General features: G+C 44.1%; 1 protein-coding gene across 1 annotated transcript in view; it reads right to left on the bottom strand.

Annotated features, from left to right (window-relative positions):
* Positions 1 to 14726, bottom strand: part of RAB3B (RAB3B, member RAS oncogene family) — a 56706-nt gene extending 41980 nt beyond the window's left edge. The window contains exons 1-2 of the mRNA XM_019742890.3: positions 14554 to 14726; positions 6182 to 6409 (exon numbers count right to left, since the gene is read on the bottom strand). Coding sequence (XP_019598449.3) covers positions 6182 to 6409 — 228 coding nt within the window. The 5' untranslated portion in view covers positions 14554 to 14726. The remainder of the gene's footprint in view (positions 1 to 6181; positions 6410 to 14553) is intronic.
* Between the last annotated feature and the right edge of the window lie 8259 nt (positions 14727 to 22985).

Raw genomic sequence — 22985 nt, forward strand, 5'->3', positions numbered from 1 at the left:
TTAATATTTACAAGTGACTCAAAAGCCACGTGGCGACCTAAAATTTCGTCAAGGCTGCTGTGTAGGAATAAGGGAATTGGCTAGTGGGTGAACCTAGCTGACTGCCCAACAACCCCATCTCACCTGGTCTTGTTCTTCTCAGCTCCTGGTTACATAGGGAGTCTTCTCATCACTGTCCAATTCCAGATTCCCAGGAAATCTCTTAAGATTCCTTCTCCTATTTTTCCCAGCTTTCATCACATCGCCCAACTTCCCTTTGGAGCTAATGCTTACTTCTCTCTATCTCTTTAATTATAAAACGAGTTGTTAGAGGAGGGTCCCTTCTTTCCCCCTCCATAAAGAAGACTGACTATAGAGATGGAGACTTCTACTACATACCTAGGTAGGATGCTTGAGGCCTTAAGAATGGGTAAGTCTGGGTCACATAGACTTTGACCTTGGTGCATGCTGAATTGGTTAATTGCAGCTAGTGACCCATATCAGCCTGTGATTCGGTTGGTATGTCTCTCTGACACCAAAGTGAAATATTTGCAAGATCCACTGCCCTGAAGACTTGGGCCAGGTGCTTCCTCATAGCTTTTATCAGTGATAAAGCTGTCGTATTACTCCCCATCTCTCAGGCTCCTGCATTTCTCTCTCAATTGATTCCAAACTGAGGTGGGGAAGAAAAGGAGTATCATTTCTTGATCTCTCTAGAATCTTAATGAAAATGACATGTTTACTCTGTGCCAGGCACCATGGTGAAGCTTATACACATTATCTTTTTAAAATGATCACCAACACAGCGAAACAAATAGAACAATGGAGGTACACAGAAGCATGGTAGTGACTGAGGGCTTCAGAGCAGGGAGTTGAAGAGAAAGAAAGAGGAAGGAGGAAGGCTTCCAGTGAGGCCAGGAAGGCCCAGGAGTAAAGACAGTGTTCTATAAATCCTCCACAAAACACAGAGTTCTTGAGCCCTCAATAGAAAAAAGCGGACAGGCCAGCCAGCCTGTTTCCTAGTCTTTCCACCAGCAACCCCAGACCCGAGACACTAGTTTCCTTCAAGGCTTCTCAACATGCAGGTCACCAAAAAAGCCTCACTGGTGGGAGTAGGAAGGAGGAGATTCTGTCTTTCCATGATGGAGGCCTCTGCTACCACATGCCTTCACGGGGACAGGCCTGGGGTGAGCTGGCGTGGTGAAGGTTATCAGCTAAGCAAGCTGTTTCAATTGTGAATAGAGGTGAGCGTGAACCCCAGCTGTAAGCCCAGGGATGAGACCGAAGTCACAGTTCAATGATTCCTGAGCTCTGAGTCCCAGTGCTTGGGTTGGAAACAAGTCTATTCCTTTTCTTCAGCTCCCTTACCACAGATGAAATTAGGTATTTTTTATTCATATATTTAGTGACTTATCTCCCCAACTAGACTATACACTCCCTGACAGCAGGAAGTGTGTTACCCCACAGCTAGCACAATGCCTGATATCAATTGAGTACCAGATAAATGTATATTGAATGAATGAAAGATGAAGTTTCCTGTTTGGCTCTGCATAAGTAACTTGACATCTCTGGCCTCAACAACTCATTCTTTAAGGGGATAACTACCTCCTTGGGTCAGAGAGAAGGTATGAAAGACAGAAAGAATGATTTAAAGCACACACAAGATGAATTCACATGGCTGACAATATCCATAGTCCTTCCGATCTACTCAAGGCTTCACAGTTCTCCTTGGGCTTTCCTTTCCATTCCCTAGTGTAATCATCACAAAAACCCATGAGGCAAGAAGAGCAAGTTATTTTCTGCATTTGATAGTTAGGCCCATGGAGGAGAGGGGTCACACACGACGGCTGCAGGGCAGAGCCAGGCCTGGAAGCCAGGACTCCAAAGTCCTAGATCAGCTCAGTCCTCCCACAGACCCCTAGATCCCTAGATTCTTCCCTTAACCAGCATGAGACCCAATAGTCCCTGCAATGGGCTTCATGTGCACGTAGTAAAAGGCCAACTACCAGTCTTCTCTTCCCACAGGTCTCCAGGGGTTGCCTGGCAACCAGCACCTAGCAGTAAGTGGCCTCTAGTCAGGTTTGTTGCTGTGGAGCTTCCAAATCTCCCTCCCTTCACACCTGTGCATGTTCTCATTCTCTATTAATGAGACTTCTCCCCTACCCCCACCTCCCCAGGAAGATCTTCTTTTCTGATCCACAATAATTAACTTCCCAGCAAACCAAAGGGGCTCTTAGGGATCTATGTGGTGAGGGACCCCAGGGAACAAGGCACCACCAATGTTCTCATCATCCAACATCCCCCAGAGATGACAGAAACTCCTTTTGTGTGTGGTACTGCTCAGCGATGCTCATAGCCTTCTCTTCTTCCCTCTCCACCTTCCACCCTGACAATGGCATTCTGAAATCCCCTGGGACCGATCAAATGGGCTGGAGAAAATTAATTGAACATTTCATACTGTGCTAGTGAGTCCCTGGGGGCTGTTCCAGCACTCTTGCAACCACAGGTGGGTTTCTTGGGAGGCCCAGTCACCCTTTGCATGTGAATCAAGAACAGAGAAAGGAAGGAACCTAACGTTTATTGCATTCCTAAAATGTGCCAGGCATAATACTCTGTTATCACATGTAGCACCCCCGCCCCAACAAATCTGTGAGGCTTTTACAGTTAAGGGTTTTATCTATTCGTAGAAGTGAAGTGACTTACCAAAGCTCACACAGCTTTAAAAAATAAAATCACAGAACTTTTGTTTCCAGAAGTAAATATACATGAGTAGATACATGTTCCTCCCCTTTCTCCATGCAATTTCTTGATCATCAAATTTTGTAAATTCTAGTCCTAAGTCTGTCTCAACTCTCTCTCCTCATTTCCATCCCTTATGTCATTTTGTCATTGTCTTAGTGTTATGTACTGAATGTTTGTGTCCCAAAAGTCATATATTGAAGCTAACCCCCAGTGTGGCTTTATTTGGTGATAGGGACTCTAAGGGAGTCATTAAGGTTAATTGAGGTAGTAAGGGTGGGGCCCTCATCTGATAGAATTAGTGTCCTTATAAGAAGAGACACCAGAGAGCTCGCTCACTCGTTCTCCATGTGTATGCACCAAGGAAAGGCCAGGGGAGCACACAGCAAGAAGACAGTGGTCTACACCCCAAAGAAAGTGCTCTTGCCAGACATCAACCCTGCTGCCACCTTGATCGTGGACTTCCAGTTTTCAGAACTATGAGAAAATAAATGTCTGCTGTTTAAGCCAACTACTCTGTATTTTGTTATGGCAGCCCAAGCAGCTCAATAATACACTTAGCTTGGGCCATTTTAACTTACCCAAACCACTGGTTTCTTTGCCTCACTCCATCTACTTTCCAACTGAAACCACAGATTTTTCTAAAATGCAAATCTAACCTTGTTAAAACCCTTCTATGACTCCCCAATACCTTTGGCAGTGGTATCTAAATTTATACCCCTGTTAAGTATGAAAAATGTAGGCAGAGCACCCACAATATTTGTATATTTACTTAGATTATATATACATATATATCTACTTCTGTGCACAAAAGATGTTAAAATACATAAAGTGACGTGAATAATGTTTAAATGTCTACAGTTTAGTGTATGAACAGTACAGAAAACTTTTTTGGTACAGAAAAGCACGTATGCGCACACACGTACAAAAAACCCCTTTGCTAATATTTTTTTCTAGCAAAAGCAATGTGATTGACTGTGTCAGATCTAATTAGATCATCATTGATTTTATCTCAAAACATGGCTGACAATGAACTTGTGCTATGGAGTCAGAGAAATATCAGTTCAGCCATTTTCTGTACTCACTTTTGCTAACTATAATTAGTATAGTCTTTAATCAGAGGCTTCTTTGCAGGACTATTTTAAAATTACATATCCATTGTGAGGGTTCATTTAGTTAAAATTAGATGGTAAATCAATAAATCCACTTAACCAGACATAGGAAAACTGGAAAAGCTCACAATGGGCTGAAAATTAATGTAGGAGCGAGGGAGCCACACTGCCAACCCTTTAGCAGGGCAGAATGTCTCTTCCAACCTGAAGATTTTTCACATGTAGGATCTGTGACCATCTGATATGGAGATCAAATGAAGACATCTGTGTCCATCCATATAGTAAATATTAGTAAACATTCATTTTATCTTCACAGATAAAAAATGGCATCTAATAGTTTATTCAGCTTCCAAGGAATCATCAACTATGTGTACCCTCTGGCCCACAGCAAGAACCTTCTGTATTGTTGTGCAAGGTCTTCCTGACCCCCAAGCTGCCACCTCTTAGCCTCTCCAGAAAATTTCCCTCTGAGCACCTCCTCCCTGCTCTTTCACAGCCTTTGTCCAGTTAAGCTGTATTGCTCACCATGCCCCAAATACCCTGTGCTTTCACCTTACTCTGTGCATTGGCTGCAAGGCAGATGTCAGGTAACATACGTGGAAGCACTGGGCACATGATAGGTACTTAATAAATGGTTATTGATTCTCACCTTGAAGTCATTACACTAGATCAGTGGTTCCTCCATTTTAGCCTGCCTCAAAACCACCTGTAAGACTTGTTATAACACCAATTGTTGGGCCATACCCCAGAGTTTCAGATTCAGTGGGTTTGAGGAGGGGCCTGAGAATTTGCATTTCTACCAAATTCCTAGGTGCTGTCAATCTAGAGATCACACTTCTAGAACCAGTGTACTAAGTGGTATAGCTTCTCACATTTCTAATGATTTAGGATTCCTCAATGCTTTTAATAGACATTAAAGGAACCACATGAATTTTTATCTCTATGTAAATTAATACTTAACATTATCATACATGGAAATACGGGCTCAATAAGGCCTAATGTGCTGTTCTACAGTGTAGAGAAAAGAGAACATAATCTAGAATCAGAAGATCTGAGCTGGAATCCACTTTATAGCTGTGTGGTCAACCTATTTGAGCAAGTTAATTACTCTCCGAGTCTGGATTTTTTTCTTCTGTAAAATAGGAGTGTTTTAAAGTAATATCTTACTCATGGGGTTAATTGTGAAATCATACTAATATGTAGAAATAATTTGTAAAAAGAAAAGTACTGTATATAGACTATACCAATAAGATATATGCATGATGTAGTAACATACATTTAACAAGTTGAATGGACAGATAATAAATAATACATGTTTTGAATACTTTAAATCACAAATTTTCAAAATTTCCAATCTCAGTGTCAATTCATTATTAAAAAGCATATGATCTCCGTGTTGCTGTATTATCTCAAATATGTATATGTTTTATCAGTACAACTGGTAAATACCAAAATAGTAGCTATGGTGGCTAGCTTCCAAAATGGTCCTCAATGATCATCACCTCCCAAGATTCATAACCTTGTGTTGTTTCCTCCTACACTGAATCAGTGACCAATAGAATACTCTAAGGCTAAGAATAAGAGACATTGCCACTTCTTTGGTTTCTTGGATCTCTCCCCATGGGGGAAGCCAGCTGCCATGCCATGAAGACACTTCAGCAGTTCTGTGGAGAGAGCCACATGGGAAGGAACCAAGGCCTCCTGCTACAGCCAGTAACAGCCAGTACTGAGTCACCTTGGAAGGGGCTGCTCCAGCCCCACTCAAGCCTTCAGATGACTGCAACCCAAGCTGACATTGGCTACAACCTCATAAAAGGCCACAAGCCAGAAACTAAGCCACTCCCAAATGTTTGAGCCACAGAAACTGTGTGCTAATGAATTATTATTGTTGTTTTAAGCCATCAAGTTTTGAAGTGATTTGTTATGCAATGATAACTTATGGATACAGTAGCCAACAATTATCGTGCATTCACTACGTTCCAGGAACTATGCTAAGCACCCCACAGCCCTATGATATAGATGCTATTATAAACCTATAATAGTGAGGAAACGGTGGCCCAAAAATGTTAAATAATATAATCAAGGCTCCAAGACTAGTCAGTGGCCCAGATTCTCAGTCACTCCTTCACATAGGCCAGGATAAAGCCCCTTGGAAGTTAAGCAGCAGAAGCAACTGAGCCCCCACAGGAGAGCATAAAACCAGCAAGGGGCAGTCCAGGGACCAGGCCAGTAATAGCACTGAGGCCTGATGCCATCAGACCAGAAGTTCCAAACTAGCCCACCTCCCAGCCCTTGTATTAGCAGACTAGGCACATCTCAGGACAATCCTGCCCGAGATGACCAGGACTCACCCAGATCTGTAGCTTCACTCGCTTTTCATGGCGGTAGACTGTCTTCACCTTGAAGTCAATGCCCACAGTGCTGACGAAGGCAGGGGTGAAGGTGTCATCGGCATAGCGGAAGAGGAAGGAGGTTTTGCCAACACTACTGTTGCCGATGATGAGCAGTTTGAACATGTAGTCAAAATTCTGGTCGGAGGCATCTTTGACTCCAGCTTTACCATCAGTCACGGAAGCCATCTGAAGGAGAGACCTGTGGTCATTCAGGAACACACTTCCAGTGTCACCCTGAGTCACCAACCATTTAATGGTCACTCCACCATTCACATACTCATTTCCTACCCAGCATCACTGAGGAAACACATACTACTCAGAATCACTCCATCACTGCACCTGCCCCAATGTTGTCTCAGGATTGGGGTGGAACCCAGTTCCTCCCATTCATTCCTTCAGCAAATATTGACTGAGCACCTTGCTCTCCGTCAAACCCTGTGCTGGGCATGGGGAATACAAGTTCAAATCAGACATGGTGTCTGACCTCTGAATAGCCACAAATTAGAGTATAAAATGCAGAGTAACAAAGCAGTAGATAAGTGATAAGACAGAGGGAAGCTTTGGCTGAGGAAGCCCACAAGAAGCATCTAACCCAACCTGGAGGCATGGTGGTCAAAGAGTCTCCTGTAGGAAGCAGCTCCTAAGCTGAGTTTAAAACCAAAAAAAAAAGCAAAAAGAACAAACACATTAACATTCCAGTAAATGCCCAGTGCAGGGCTAGCATTTCCCTGTTTCAAAAACCTTCATGGCTCCCCACAGCTCTAAAAATCAAGCCCATCTTTTCAACTTGACAAAGAACCAACTAACCAAAGAATCAACTTGCTAAACTTTATCTTCCCTGAGTCTTCTCCCTACCAACGTCTGCTACTTTCATACCAATTTATACACGTTACTCCAAATGTGACATGTCATTTCTTGCTTTTGTCCCTTTAGACATGTACGAGTATTCTTTCCTTCTGCCTACAACACGCTCCTCCTAGTAAACTCCTATTCATCCTTGTACACCCAAATGAAGTCCTGCCCCTGTGTTCCCAGAGCACACAAACAGCACTCGTATCATTTCAGAACTGCTTACTCCTCCCTTCTTGAGATCAAGCATCTGGAATTTAATGCACTTCTTTCTGCACCTCTAGCTTCTAGCACGAGTCTTAGCCCAGAACTGGCACTCAGTAAATGTGTGCTGAATTAGTAAGAGTCACGCATCACTCTGGGGCCCCATCTCACCAGCTGGGAAACGGCAAGAACAATTCTGCCCGGCTTTTCTCACAGGGCTGTTACAGGACTCAAGTTAGTTAAAAATGAGTAAGACCTTAATAGACTGGTAAATCCCACACAAGTGTGAACGTAAGTCATTATTATTCCAAATCCTTCAAAGCCTAAATCCTTTATCTATTTGTTCATTCACTCACTCATTCATTCATTCAGCAAGTATTTATTACATGCCAGGCCTTCCCTGAGACCCCGGCCCGCTCAGACTTGTCACTAGCCTCTCCTTTTCTAGAACACTTTGGATCTGAACCCCATAATCTAGCACATGGTCCCATAGTCTTATTTGAGTCTTTAATTGCTTCTTTTACATCTTACCAGCCACAGCTCCTCTGCTTCTCCACCTGCAATCCCTTCTTGTGTTCAGCACTGGATACTCAGATGGGCTGGGTGAGCGTCAGAGGAGGGTGGGAGGACAGCCCCAACATGAGATAACGTCCAGGGCATCACTGTCTTTAGGAATTCCAGCTTTTTTCCCCAAAGGAAAAGAGAGCGAGACTAATGGATTTAGCTCTGTGGGCCTTACTGCTGAGCTGTATAGATAAGGAGCTGATAAATGTAGGATTGGTCAGAGGTTATTGTGGGATTGTTAGCAGCCCTTTAATAATACCTCCTTAAATATGCCACCTGGGGGCCTGTGTTCTTCCTTCTCTTTCTTCCCAGCTCTCAGGCCTTTATCTGAGACCCCCGGCTCCCTGTATCAATCTGCCCCATGACAGGGCTCACTAAGTGGGTGTGGGACATGCCCTGGACCCTTGGAGACTGAGGCATAACATTTACATGGAAGGAGAAAGTGAGATGGGAGGGGAAGATGCTTTAACTATTTCATAACCCTAACTTTTCAGTTTTTCACGGTACAAGATGCAGAGCCTGTTTCAAGAATTGGCAATTCGGACAGCTAGATGGCTCAGTTGGTTAGAGCGCGAGCTTTGAACAACAGAGTTGCAGGTTCGAGTCCCACGTGGGCCAGTGAGCTGTGCCCTCCACAACTAGATTGAACACAAAGAGCTGCTGCTGAGCTGCCCAAGGGGTGGCCGGATGGTCCAGGTGGTTAGAGCACAAGCTCTCAACAACAAGGTTGCTGGTTCAATTCGCACATGGGATGGTGGACTGTGCCCCCTGCAACTAAAGATTGAAAACGGCAACTGGACTTGGAGCTGAGCTGCGCCCTCCACAACTAGATTGAAGGAGAATGACTTGGAGCTGATGGGCCCTGGAGAGACACACTGTTCCCAATATTCCCTAATTAAAAAAAAGATTAAAAAAAAAAAAAAAGAATTGGCAATTCAATGGAACTATGCTTTTTTTCGACCTAAAACAAGCAAAACAACCACAATGACCTCACACCATCTTCTGCTCTGCTATTGGTTATTTTTGTTTGTTTACAAGACACAATTTCTACTTTGAAAGTATATATTCATTATTAACAGTTACCAAAAAAACACAAGAGTGTAAAAAAGAAAAAAATTAATTACCAGACATCCCATCCATTCAGAAACTACCATTGTTAACATTTTAAGTGTATTTCCTCCCTTATTTTTTCATGCAATAAAATGCCATCTTTTTAAAATTATATCTTATTATTTGTTAACTTAGAAGGTAATACACACATTGAAAATAGCTAAAACAAACTTTTACCATTTGTAAGTACTACTTTATCACCATCTGCAGTTTTCATTTTCTTAATTTTTAGCATAAAAATAAGTAATAGGGAACCTAAAGGTTTACAGTGAAAAGTAAGTCTTGCTCCCACCCCTGACTCCCAATCTCTGGTTCCTCTTCCCAGAGGCAAACATGTTACCAATTTATGTATTCTTCAGAGATAGTCTTGCATATATAAGCATAGAGGTCTGCTTATACTTTTAATCTCTATATAAATAAGTATTATACAGTCTAGTCTAAATCTTCTATGTGTATTTTAATAGCTAAGATCATACTTTCATTAGTTTCGTATCCTGCTCCCTTACACTTAACATTAGATCATAAATATTTTACTAAGACTTTTAAAATCTTCATAAATATCATTTCAGTTGACTACATTATAGTCCAGCCTGCCTGTAGAACATATCCATCCTACGTGTCATATGACCAATTCTTTTTATACATTATTTTTCTTTTCTTACTTATTATAAATTAAAACACAGTGACCATTTCTTGATATAAATATTTATTCACTTTCCTATTTATTTCCTTAGGAGAGAGTCTACAAATGGAACTATTGGTCAAAGAGTAGCTTTACTGAAACACAGATTTGAGCGTTACCTCAATTTCATGTCCTTTATCTTATTTTATCTTCTAAATACACCTGGAAGATAAAATTGGAAGGACAGAAATTATCATTCCCATTTGATCAAGAAGGCTAATGAGGGCCAGACAGTAAGAGGATTTGCCCAAGCCTCACAGCTAACAACTGAGACTAGACCTAGTACCATGCAGTGTTATGGGAAAGTTCAAAACCCCTGCTCTATTCCTCAGCTGAATTCTTGGGCAAGTCATATTGCCTCTTTAAGCCACAGCGTTTTTACATTGAAATAGAGAAAATGCCACCTACTTCATTCACAGAGCTGTGGTACAGATAGAATGAGCAGTTATCATATGTAAATAATCTGGCATGGTTTCCTGGCCCATGGGAGGTACTCAATAAATATTATTTCACTGGCCTTTTTAATTTGCTTCTGCAGTCCAGGCTTGTTCAACTGCACTCTCCCTGATCTGGGCTCTATTATTTGAGCTTGGTTTATAATTAACTGTTTGCCTCCCCTTCTGGAATAAGCTGAGTTGTATCCATCCTTACAACCTGTCAACACTAGACCTATAGTAAATCCTTAAGGCATGTTACTCCTTTCAATACACATTTATTGAGCATTTACTATGTGCCAGATTATCAGTGTAAATGTGATATAATTGGTCTTCATTTTTCTGATGCAGCTGTTTACACTCTTAGACTTCTGGAATTAGAATGGATTTTGGAGTGGCAGCTTTAATCATAGCAAAAAGGCTGGCTCCCAGCTTTCCCAGTAACTCAATGTATGAACTTGGGCAAGTCACTTAAACTCAGAGCCTCAGTGTCCTCATCTATGAGGCTTCTGTAAATTTTCAATAAGAGAATGTATATTAGTGTGCTTCGTATGTACACTGTGTGGAGAAAAATACATGCGGCCTTGGGTAGAATCAGTGGGGAAAATGCCTGCTTTTATTAGCTATGTCTGCCGCAGGTGTGAGAGTGGGGAGTGAGGCAAGAGCAAAAAATCGTTTCAATTCCTGGCCTGATCCACTCGCCTTCATTTTACAGGTCAAAAATTGAGGCTCCACAAAGAGAAGTGATTTGTCCAAAGTCACACAGCAAGTCATTTGGAGTGTCATGACCAGAACTTATATTATCTAATGACTCTCAGATTGGACTGGGCTTAAGGAAAACAAAAACTGCAAGAATTTTAGGGTGAGTAAAGCATTCCCAGAGCCCTGAGCATCTCTTTGGTACCTGCCATACTATACTATGTTTGTGTGCACACAGCCTAGCTTTCCCAGGAGGTGGTGTGAGAATAGGGAGAGGTAGAGGGCCGAGAAGTTCAGTTGGAAGACACCTTCAGATGGAAGCTTCCAAGTGGATCTTCTCAAGAGGCGGGCAGGGGCTACACAGACATTTGGGAGAGAGGTAAAAAGCAACCCAGCAGGCAGCTGCCCAAAGCAAATCTGAGCAGACAGGTCACTGCACAGTGGTGCAGGCAGAACCACACTTGCAAGATAAGCATCAGTCAGACCTTCCCTCTCTTTTGTGATCGTTACAAAAACGATAGAGTCAGATAGCTCACTGTCTCCATGATGAGCAATACAGATGAAGGTCTAGGGACCATCTGGGAAGTCATCTCTGGTCCCAGCCTCGGGAAAAGAAGGAAATGGCTCCGCCAAGGGTTCGTGTGAAAAACAAATAACACTTTCAGTCTGATGGCCAGCAGAAATAAGCACCTAAGAAAGAAGGCAAATTCAGCCAGGAAAGAGGGGGAAAGGGGAGGAGAGAGACCTAAAATCCAGCAAGAAGAGATCAACTCAATTAATACATGCAGTGAAGAAGTGAGTGGATTGACTTTTCTTTTGAAGGAAAAAGCACAACACTGAGTCAGAGAGACCTGGGTTGAGCCCTGGCTTGCTCAGCAGCTGTGTAACCTTAGGTAGATCACACCTTGGGCGTCAGTTTCCTCATCTATAAAATGAGTTAATAAAGTGACTGGCAAACTGTTGTAAGAATTAACACCAGTATACGGAGAGTGCTTTATAAACCCCTTAAACTTTTTTTATTTTTGTCTGTGTGCTTCATGTTTTGTTCTACCAGGTCATCCTGGGTACTGGAAATAGCTTGGGGTTGCAAATCAAACAAATTAAATTTGTTTGATTCTAATTTCCAGGTCTACCATTTATTAGCTGTGAGACCTTGGCAAGAAATTTTACATGACTAAGACACAGTTTCCTTGTTTGTAAAACAAGCATTATGGGGAAGATTGTAGTCAATGTTGGTAAAGCATCTAGATAGTATATGACATATAGCAGGTGCTCAATAAATGTAATTCCATCTTCCTATCGGGAACATTTATCAGTGAGGATAAGGCAGGAGTTAGGCATATGTGGACTTCACCCTACTACTGTGTTTCCCCAAAAATAAGACCTAGCCAGACAATCAGCTCTAATGCATCTTTTGGAGCAAACATTAATATAAGACCCAGTCTTATTTTACTATAAGACTGGGTGATATAATATAATATAATATAATATAATATAATATAATATAATATAATACCGGGTCTTATATTAATTTTTGCTCCAAAAGACACATTAGAGCTGATTATCCGACAAGGTCTTATTTTCAGGGAAACACAGTATATGCAACTTCCTCCCTAAAGCCATATTCTAGTAACTTCTAATTCAGTCTTTCCTTAGACGTTCCCCACTGCCAACCCATTACCAGCAGCCCACCCTAGCCCACCTCCTCACTGTTTCCCCAGTTCTCTTGGAGTCACAGAAACAGTATCATAATATCTTCTATTTACTGAGTACCTACTAAATGTCAGGCCCTCTACCAGGTATTTTCGATGCATTCTATCTTGCAGACAATAGATGCTTGATAAATGTTCACTTCCTTCTTTCTCTAGACTGGAAAGAGAACCATGGGTGACCACTAACAGAATATAGGCACACCTGCATAATAACATCAGTGGCCTTTCTCTTTTGTACAGTACTTTACAGTTGCTGAAATTTCTTTTCACCCACATTTTCATATTTTATCCATAACAATTCTTGAGGGTAGATGATGAAATTGAGGCAGTAGTACAACCACAGTTCAATTATTCATTCAATCAGCATTCACTGAGCATGTGCTATGCACCCGGCCCTCTGCTGTACTGATGAAAAGGGACTGTAAAGAGTTTGAGCTTAGAGGGGAAACCTTTTTAAACTTCCTCTATAGTCTGCTGATGCCTCCCTGCATGTCATAATCCTTAAGAAATTAATCCTTCATTTATTTCTTGTACTGGAGATCATTTTAGATTTTTGCCTTCTCTCGTACTCTTTCCTCTGATAGGAACAAACTCCTCCACTGCTAGCTAAATCCTTCATGACTAGGAAGTCTTCCCTGACCCATCATCCTCCAGCAAAATGTCTCTCCTCTGGTTAACACAGCACCAGGGCTTCCCATTACAATAGGCAGAGCTTTTCAGGTACTTGCACCCTTTATAGGCACGGAACAGGTGGGCATCCACCTGTGCGCACACACATCTGACTCCTTTTACTATCCTCCTTACCATCTGGATGCTGAGAGGTTGGGAATAAGAGCTCTGTCTCCCACTGCACTGCACATATCTATTAGCTTCCAGAAGCTGCTGCCCTGCCCTCCCTAAAGTCTCTTCCCACACTTGGACTCCACAACAGCGTCAGCCTGTGGATGAATTTTCTGTCCACAAGTCTCTTCTTGTCTCTGATCCCAGGTGGCAGTGTAAGAGGATCCAAAGCCTGTGCTTCCTCCTCAGCCTTCTGAGGATCTAAGACCCAGCTAGGGCCTGGGTGCCCCTAGACTCCTCTGCGCCCCCATCATCTTTCCACTCTCATACCACAGCCCACACCTGGCCTCCTCCCCAGCTTCATCCACACACCCACCACCCTAACTCTCAAAGTTCCCTGACAGTTACTCCACTCTCAGCCACCAGACCCCTGCTCTACTCCAGTGCTTCTCCAACCCCCACCTCTAGCCAGAATTCAGGTGCCCACTGCCCATATCCAGGGCCACTGCCCTCTCCCTCCACCCGTTTCCCGCCCCTTCCTCTGCAGTCCCCGTAGACCCACACGAGGTCCCACCCTCCCATTCTTCCAAGCTTCCCACCTCCAAGCCCCAGCGCTCGCCCCCCACTCAGGTACCCTGCCTTGCCTGTACCCAGCGAGGCTCTCTCCCTGCGCATCCTTTTTGCTTCCACCTCTCCACATTCACATCCTCTGTCCTCGACCAGCAACACCCCTGTTGCCGAGCGCCCCTTCCCCTCCTCACTTCACTTCTGTCCAGCTCTGAACGACCCCCGCCGGCCAATCACGTCACCTTAGCTCCTCACCTCCACGCTTCCCCTTGCCCTCGCTCTCCTCAATCCTCTGGCTTTAGCACCCCCTCCACCTCCCCTCGGTTGCTGGGTACCCTCTGTCCACACTGCCCCTCTCAGCTTCCTCGTTACGTCTCCCCGCCCCCAACGCCCCCCGTTTCCCGGCCACTGCGCCTCAGTTGTCACTCACCATTTCTCCCAGCCCGGGCGCCTTCTTTCTTGCTCCTGCACTCCGGCTGCCCCCTGCCCTCGGAGCTCCTCTTGCGGCCCTCACGGTCCCGGTAGACCCCCTCTCAGCGCCCCCTCCCCAGACTACGCGCCCCTTCACTGCCGCGGTGCCCCCTCCTTATCGGCCTCGGCCAGCCCCTTCTCGGTGTCCCCTACACTGCCCTGCGCTTCTACCCAACGCCCGCTCACTGTCCCCAGCGCCTGGCGCTGTGGAGTGGTCCCTGATCCTCCCGGGCCGGTCGCCGGGGCCGCGCCCCTTACCTGGCACTCCGAGTGCGGAGAGCGGCTCGCTCCCCGACAGCGCAGCGGGACGGCGGGATCCGGTGCGGAGCAGAGCGCTGCGGGTCCGTGCGGGTTGGGTCTGGTCCCCACAGCGGCGATGTAGGGCTTAAGCTCCGGCTGTAGCTCAGCTCCGCTACAGCCGCGTCCAGGCCCCACCCACGCCCCGCCCAGGGGCTGAGTCCGTGTTCGCCCCGCCCCGGCCCCCTACTGCTGGCAGGTGCTGGAAATCCGAGGTATTTGGGGGGACCTGCCCTTCCCAATATCTGGGTGACTATCACGATTGATCTTAATTCTCATGCCTTGAACTTATTAGGCTGATCAGAGAGCTTTGATAACGATGTAGATGATGGTGGGTACCAGAATTTTGCCAGTTCCAAAGCACTTTCTTTTCCGTTATATCGCTTCATCCTCACGCAAGCCACAGGAGAGACGCACAATCTGGACGGCTGACTATAAGAGGAAATGAGGCCAGAAGCCTGGGCATTGTCCTCTACCATATGCACTCCTTAGTGCCCTACATCCCATCAGTCTGTGGTAATAACATCTCCTTAACATACCCTACCCTTCCCTTCCTCTCGCCTCCACTGCTCTCACCCTGGTTCAGGCCTCTTCACTTCTTGCCCGGCCTCCACTTCTTGCAACAGCCTCCTAATGGATCTCCCTGCTGCCTCCACTCTCCAATCCATCCTCTACACCAGCAGCCTGAGTGGTCGTTTTAAATGCCACCATGTTACCATCGACCTTGTTAAACAAACATACATACAAACAACTAAAATCTTTCAGTGGCTCACCATTACCATCAGTAGCCTGGAGTGAGAAAACGTTCTTGCCTGGTCATTAGGAAGTCCCAGCTCTGCCAGTGAAGGCAAGTATAAGAGGTAACTAGCACTGCATCCTTCCGTCCTGACCTGGACTTCAAGTCTTCCTCGGGTCACAGGAGCCAGCTGCCAGCTTTGGTTTAGAATCATTGTTCTTTCCCACATTCTTCCTCCACGTCAAATCTTAGTGTCAGATACCAAAACGATTTTCCCCCAAGTTCCATTATGACCCTGTCTACAATTTGTCTTTCCATCTTGGGAACCACCCAATTGACAGCCCCTCTGGTTGTCTGACTTACTGTCAGACTCATCCTTATACTCTTTGGAGCCTCTTCAACACCTCCCTTTCACTCACCTTCCCACAGTCCTCCTGGCAGCCCTTTCCACTGTACCCTCTAGAATCCCATTCCTTTGTCAACAAACTCTTCTATACCCTCTGCTTCTTCAGAGAGTACTCAGGTTACTTCGTTGCCTTTACTGAAACTTGACCGTCCTCCAGGACTCCTCTTGTAGCCCTCTGCAAGAAGGCTTCTCATTTTCCCTCTCCCCACACACCATAAAACCATGAGGCGGGGTCAACACTGCCACTTCCACCCTTTTACAAAAATTCCTCTCCTTTGCTCTCCGGTCATACCACCTTCTATCTCTTCTCATCAAGCACATCACTGACCCCCACTTGCTTCTTATGTATTGAAGATTTCAGCCCCTGGCTTATGGTCATCCTCATTAGCCCCCATCCTGCCATCTTCCTGGTGACTCCAGTAGCCATGTGGCTTCCTGGTCCCTCAGTCCTTGGTCTCCTCTTCACATCACCTTGGCCACTGGCTCCCATGGTCACATTCTGAACTTCTTTCTCTAAACTTTTTTTTATTAATTTAGGTGTGTTTTTCCAGGACCCATCAGCTCCAAGTCAAGTAGTTGTTTCAATTTAGTTGTGGAGGGCACAGCTCACAGTGGCCCATGTGGGGATGAAACCGGCGACTTTGTTATTAAGAGCACTTGGCTCTAACCAGCTGAGCTAACTGGCTGCCCCTCACATTCTGAACTTCTTACTCACCCAGAACTAGTGCCTCTGTAATTTTTTTTAAATTTATTGGGGTGACAATTGGTAGTGAAATTACATAGATTTCAGGTGTACAATTCTGTATTACATCATCTATAAATCCCATTGTGTGTTCACCACCCAGAGTCAGTTCTCCTTCCATCACCATATATTTGAGTGCCTCTGTAATTTTAAAATCAAATGTCTCATGCTGCATGGTCCCTTACTGCCTTTCTCCCTCAAGAACCTAGTTTCCTCATTTCAAAATGGGTGTGATGATAATGATTATTCATTCTGCACAGTAATAATGAGATAACATACAAAATCATCCCTTTAAAGTTGCAAAACGATAGGAGAGCAGATGGTATTGTGGTTATATAGCCTCCAATGTTTTGATTTCTTTCTCCTTCTCCTTCCCCTGAAAGGCCATATAGTAAAGTAGAAAGAGTACAGACTTGGGGCCAGACAGACCTGGTTTTCAATCCTGTTCTATCACTTGCTTACTGTGTGATCTTATGTAAATTATCTCATTTTTCTGACACATGCACCTCATCCCCATTTGTAGAAATAGCAATAATGAGAGCTACATCCCAGGGTCATTGTGAAGATCATATAAGAAAATGAGATAGTGACTGGGAAGCACTTGACAGAGTACAAGACACATAGTAAGCACTCAATAAATAGGAAGCAAAGGTTATTATAACAGAAAAAAAAGCTATTTTTTAACCACTGCATTCCAAGAAGGAAAGACCCTTTGTCCTACCCATGGCCTTGAGGAGTGTGGATATGTAAGCGTGGGAGGAGAAGGGGGAGCACTAAATTGCTCTGTGTAAAAAAGAGAGGACAATTTGGAATTCACTTGGCAAAATGGAGAGGTAATAAAGAGCACTAGGAGGGAGAAAAGAAAAAGATGAGCAAGAAAATTAATGTAAGGGTAGGTGCTACATGGGTAAAGGGTCAGAAGAAACCATCCCGTGGCAGGTGGACAAAAGGGTGTTGAAACACTGGAATACACAATGGATAAGTTGTTTAAAGCTTTCTTGACTTCAAGACTACAGTAAAGACCATTACACTCAGGAATGCTTCCTGAGGGAGGGAAGTTGTGAAGGTGAGTAGGCAAATTGAACAACAGGCTTTGTTTTTCTGTGTTGCAAAAGAAGAGTAGCAGCAGAGATTATGAGAGCACAGCCTCTTGGAATTTGTAGAAATTCCAAGGATTATAAAATGTGAAAATAGAGGTTCAAGCCCATTGCACTTAGATCTTAAAGAGGAAGAGAGGTCACATCTGACATTTGGGCTGTATTGTTTATGCCCCCAATAGCTACCTCCCTGTTGACTAGCAGGTGACCACCAGAGAGAAGAACAAAACAAATCAAATTATATTGGACTTTCTTCACTTCCAAATCCAAGTGCCCAATTAGTAGGAATAAAAAGAAAGACAAAATTCTACCTGTTGCCTTGGATCAGATTGGTTAACAATTATAATCATTAAGACCTTAAAATATACTGGACTCATTCACATATTTTACCTCATCTAGTCCTCAGTACAATCAGGCAAAGTATGGATTATCATTCCCTTTTTACAAATGAGGAAACAGAAGTCAGAAAGTTTAAGTGATTTTCCCAGGTCACACATCGGGTAAATAGCAGAGCCAGATACCATGTCTGTCTAATTCCAAGTCCAGGGCCCTTTCTATTAGACCCCAGAATTATGATTGCTCAGTGAACACCATTATGATTAAGTGTCCAATAAACAAAATTTCCTTAAATCCTTTTTAGTTGCCAGAGTAATCAGCCTTCTCTAGCTCCTGGTTTTTACATGAAATAAAAAAATTAATGCTTTTCATTGAGTGAAAATCAGTTACTTAGAAAAGGTAATAGCATAAGTGTGGATGTCATTTGGAACGTTCAAATCTTCACAAGGTTTAGTATGAGTTCCTCAGGGCCAGCCTAGGAACTTACAAAGGTTGACAGGTTGAATGTTTTCATCTGACCCATTCCGTGGGTTGCTTCATGCAATGGGGGGAGCTGGAGCAGATGCCAGAAGTTCGCCAGAAGCTATGAAGCAGCTCTAGAAACATAGGGTTCAATGAGAGGAGTGGTGGAAGATGAAACTGGAAACAGAGGCAAGGCCAGACAGTCTAAGGCCTTATAAATCATGTTAGAGATTTGGGAATTTCCTGGCAAGAAAAAGGTTTTAAGCAATGGAGTAACATGGTTACATATGCATGTAAAAAAGAGAGTTCTGACTGTGGTGGGTATGACAGATTGGATGGGAAGGGTAGGGAGCAGGGAGACAGAAGATAGGGAACACAGAGATGGCTCTAACAATCCAGGTGAGAGATGAAGGGGACCCGACCTCACGTCATAGCAGTGGGGAAAGTACAAATTAGAGGGATTTCATATGTATTTAGGAGCTAAAATTCCTTGGACTTGGTGACAGATTACATGTGAAATATGAGGGGAAAGATAGTGAAGCCATTTACTGATAAGGGGAGTGCAGAAGTTGTTTTAGTTATCTATTGCTGCATTACAAACCACTCCCCAAAATTCAGTGGCTTAAAACAGCAATAATGTATTATTTCTCACAGTTCTGGGGGTGGCTGAGTGGGTGGATGTGTTGATTTTACTTGGGATCACTCGTAAGCAGCATTCAGTTGGGAGGTCAGCAGGACTGTGAGGTCTAAGACGGCCTCACTCATAGGTCTGGCAGGCGGTGCTGGCTGCGGGATGGATGCCATGGCCTTTCTCCACATCCTAAGTCACCAGTGGCTAGACCAGCCTACATGGTGGTTTCGGGGCAGTGTTCCAAGAGGGTAAATGTAGAAGATACAATCTCTTAAGGCCTAGCCTCAGAAATAGTATAACATCACATATACTTTATTCTATTGGCCAAATCAAGTCACAAATGTGACCCAGATTCAAAGGGGTAGAGAGATAAAGTCCATCTCTGACTGGGAAGAAGAGCAAGGTTGCACCACAAAGGGGCGTGGATACAGAGAAGTGAGGAATCTGTGACCTTTAACCAATCTGCCACAGGAATGGGAACAGATTTGAATAGTGATAGAAAATGATGAGTATCTCAAATGCCATTTCATGCACTAGTCATTCCTTCCTTTTCTGTGCTTCAGTTTCTTCATTTATAAAATAAATGAATGTGCAGGTCCATCCTCTCCCCACCTGCATCAGTTTATGTGGTGAAACTGGTTAAAATACACACTGAGGACACTGCCCCATCACCAGGGCACACTGAGATACACAGGGAAGCATTCAACATGTAAATAGTCAGAATGCAGGTACCACCCACCAGCCCTCCTTCTCCCTTGCCCACTCCGCCAATCCATTCTACCTTCTGAGAACTCCATTCCATCCCTTCGTCTCCATCCACAGCCACAGCCTCCTTACTATCCTACGGTCTTCCCCTGTAATCCACACTCTATACTGCAGCAGAGGACTTTTCCTAAACACAGTTTAGGAGTAAAATCCCTTCCACTGCCCTACTCCACAGTCCATCTGTTTAATAGGCACATGTGGCCCCTTGTGTTCTGGCCCCACCCACTTTCTAATCTCATTACTGGACGCTCCCCCATCATGCCCTGAGCTCTACCATTAAACTACTTGCCGTTCCCTGAATGTGACCTGTTCCATAATATCTCCATTGATTAGCATCAGTTTCTCTCTCTACTTGGAATGCCATTCATTCATTCATTCACTCATTCACTCACTCACTCACTCACCCACACAGCAATATGTCCCGAGCAGCTACTATACACCAAGGTGAATAACAAATGGCCCCCTACCCAAAGAAGCTCACTGTCTGGTACAGGACAGCAGGCTATAAGTTCCACTAGGGTGAGCTCCACAAGGGCAAAGGCCACACTACTACCCAACACGGTGCCTCCTGAATCATTCTTAGAAGGGGTCAGAAGATATTTGCTAAATAAATAGGCATAGAAATATTTACAAAGGATTTCTCACATCCATTATCTCATTTAACTTTCACAATAAACCCATAAAGTGGAGACTGATTCATACCATCTTGGATGTGAGGAAGAAATAACTAGCCCACGATTTCTTAGCTACTGAAAGTAGGGAAAGCCTTCATTTATTTTATTTGAATCAGCAACATTAATGAATTTGGCATGGCTGTTTACTCACCGTGGGACATGTCAGGGGAGGAAGCTGAGAGTTAGGCCAGGGCCCATGCTGGGATGTAGAGATGAGACTTAAGCTTAGCCTTACAGGATAAGTAGGAGTTAAACTCATAGATGAGCAACCCAGATGGATGAGCATCAGCAAAGGAGCAAAGGTGTGAAATGATGTGAAATCTGCAGGGAACTTCAGGGACTGAGTCTCTGGAAGCACAAACGTGATAGGCACAGTACATGTGGTGAGTGAGGCGGGAGGTAAGTCAGTGCCAGAGGGCAGGCAGGGCCTGGAGGACCATGCTAAGGATGGTCAGGGCAATGTGGAACTGTTACAGGACTTTATCCAGGGAGGAGACTTGGCCAAATCGATGCTTTAGAAAGATCTCAGCCTGCACAAGGGGAGATGGATTGGAGGTTCCAAGATATAGGGGACAGGGAGACCAGAGAGAAGGCTGGTACAGAGATTTCAAAAGAGATTATGAGAGCTGAGGTGGGAGGTGCAGTGGGACATTAAAGAATTAAAAGGAGAAGATTTGGTGGGTGATTGGCTATACATGGAGAGAAAGGAAATCGAGGCAAGGAGGAAAGCTTTCTGACTTGGGTGGTTACCATTCCCTATGAGGAAGGGAAGAGTAGACAGCCGTGGGGAAAGTGAAGTCCAGAGGAGCCCAGTGGTAAAAGCAGAAACTGAGTTAGAAAAGATTAGCCACAATTGTCTTCATTTATTTTATTCGAATTTAAGTAAGTCCACCAGCATCTCAGTCAAGTCTCTCTCAGAGCCCGGAAATAGAATGCAGCACTGTCTATCCCCTTGTCTCTGCCTCCCCCACCGTCTGAGCCTCTCTTTCCCTCATTATTAGATGGAGAAAATACCCAATCCATAATTTAACACCTACAATGGCTAGACAGCACACTGTTATCAGGGTTTTAATTCAAAACCTAATTAAGATTTTACTGAGGAGCAAAAGGAACCTCAAATCAGCCCTCCTCCACCAACCCAACAGGGGAGCCCCCTCGATAGCCATGGTGTGCTCACTTCCAAAGATAGGGAGACTATCTCCTCCAGGGCAGGCTGCTTTGTCTTTGGGCAACTCTTATAGTTAGGAAAATCCTCCCCTTTGCTAAACTCTCACCCTCTGGTCTTAGTTCTTCATCATTGTATCACTCATTCATTCCACAAAGATTTGTTGATCACTTAGTGTGCCAACACTTAGCAGTGTTCTAGGTACATGTGTACACAAATATGAACCAAAGAGAATCTCTGGTCACGTGGAGGTTACGAAGCCTAGGAGGGGAGACAAATAAGTTAACAACATATATAATTTCAGTTAGGTATGAACACATTTAAGGAAATATTTTTACAAGATGATAAGGTAGAAAGTGACTAGGGGAAAGGGCTATTTTAGAATGATTAAACAGGGAAAGCCTCTCCAAGGAAGTGACATTTGAGTTGAGACCTGATGGAGGAGAAGGAGACAGCCCATTATAAAGATGAGGCATGGATGTACAGAGAGGATAGGTGACTCTCCCAGGGTGAGAGCATGGCTTAAATGACCAATTCTAAAGCCTCCCCTCTCACAAGGTGTTAACAGAGCAGTGGGATGGGCATAACTACGGCCTGGGGTCAGGGGTCCTCATGTCCACGAACTCACCCTGGGCACAAAGCCCCCCCTTGGTCTCATCAGTACTCAGCTCTGACCAGTCCCCTTTCTCGACTATCCCTGTTAAATAAGGAAATTAAATTACAATAAACTGCAAGGCTTTGTAAGGTAAACCCGTGTGAGACAAAAGGGCATAAGCTTTGGAATCAGAGTATTTGGGTTCAAATACAACTTTCATTATTCACTAGTTATGATTGAATTTCTCTTGATCACATAGATTTGTTTATCTGTAAAATGAGGATAAGAATTATTTCACTGGCTATTTGAAAGAGTTAAACTAAATGTGATAGCGTGTGTAAAAGACATGACACATAATAGGATATTCAAAAACAGCTACTCTAAGGGATCTGATAGCTCTTATAACTAGGTTCATCATGCTTGCCAATGGTTTCCCTCCTCAAATACATATTCAGGGAACTGAAGAATAGTTATCGCTCACCTAGAATCTATAAGTCAGGATTCCCCTTCTAATTTTGGAAAAGTATCTCCTCCTATTGTGCCTCTCTCATAAAGCTTGTGAAGGAAGGCTGGTTAAGTCAGCCCTGTGACCCTTTGCAAAGGTTGTCTTACTCCCCCTTGTGCTCCAAATGGGAACTACATTCTCCCAGGACTGACCAGCAGCCACAGTGCTGAAAACAGCCTGAGTATAGGGGCTGAAAGGAAGGAAACTCACATTCCATTGTACGTATACACCACTTTTTGTTTACCTCTTCATCCGTTGGCAGATACTGGAGTTGCTTCC

This window comes from Rhinolophus sinicus, chromosome 14 (genome assembly GCF_057876585.1).
Source record: "Rhinolophus sinicus isolate RSI-liver-muscle chromosome 14, RSI-T2T, whole genome shotgun sequence".
Lineage (NCBI taxonomy): Eukaryota > Metazoa > Chordata > Mammalia > Chiroptera > Rhinolophidae > Rhinolophus > Rhinolophus sinicus.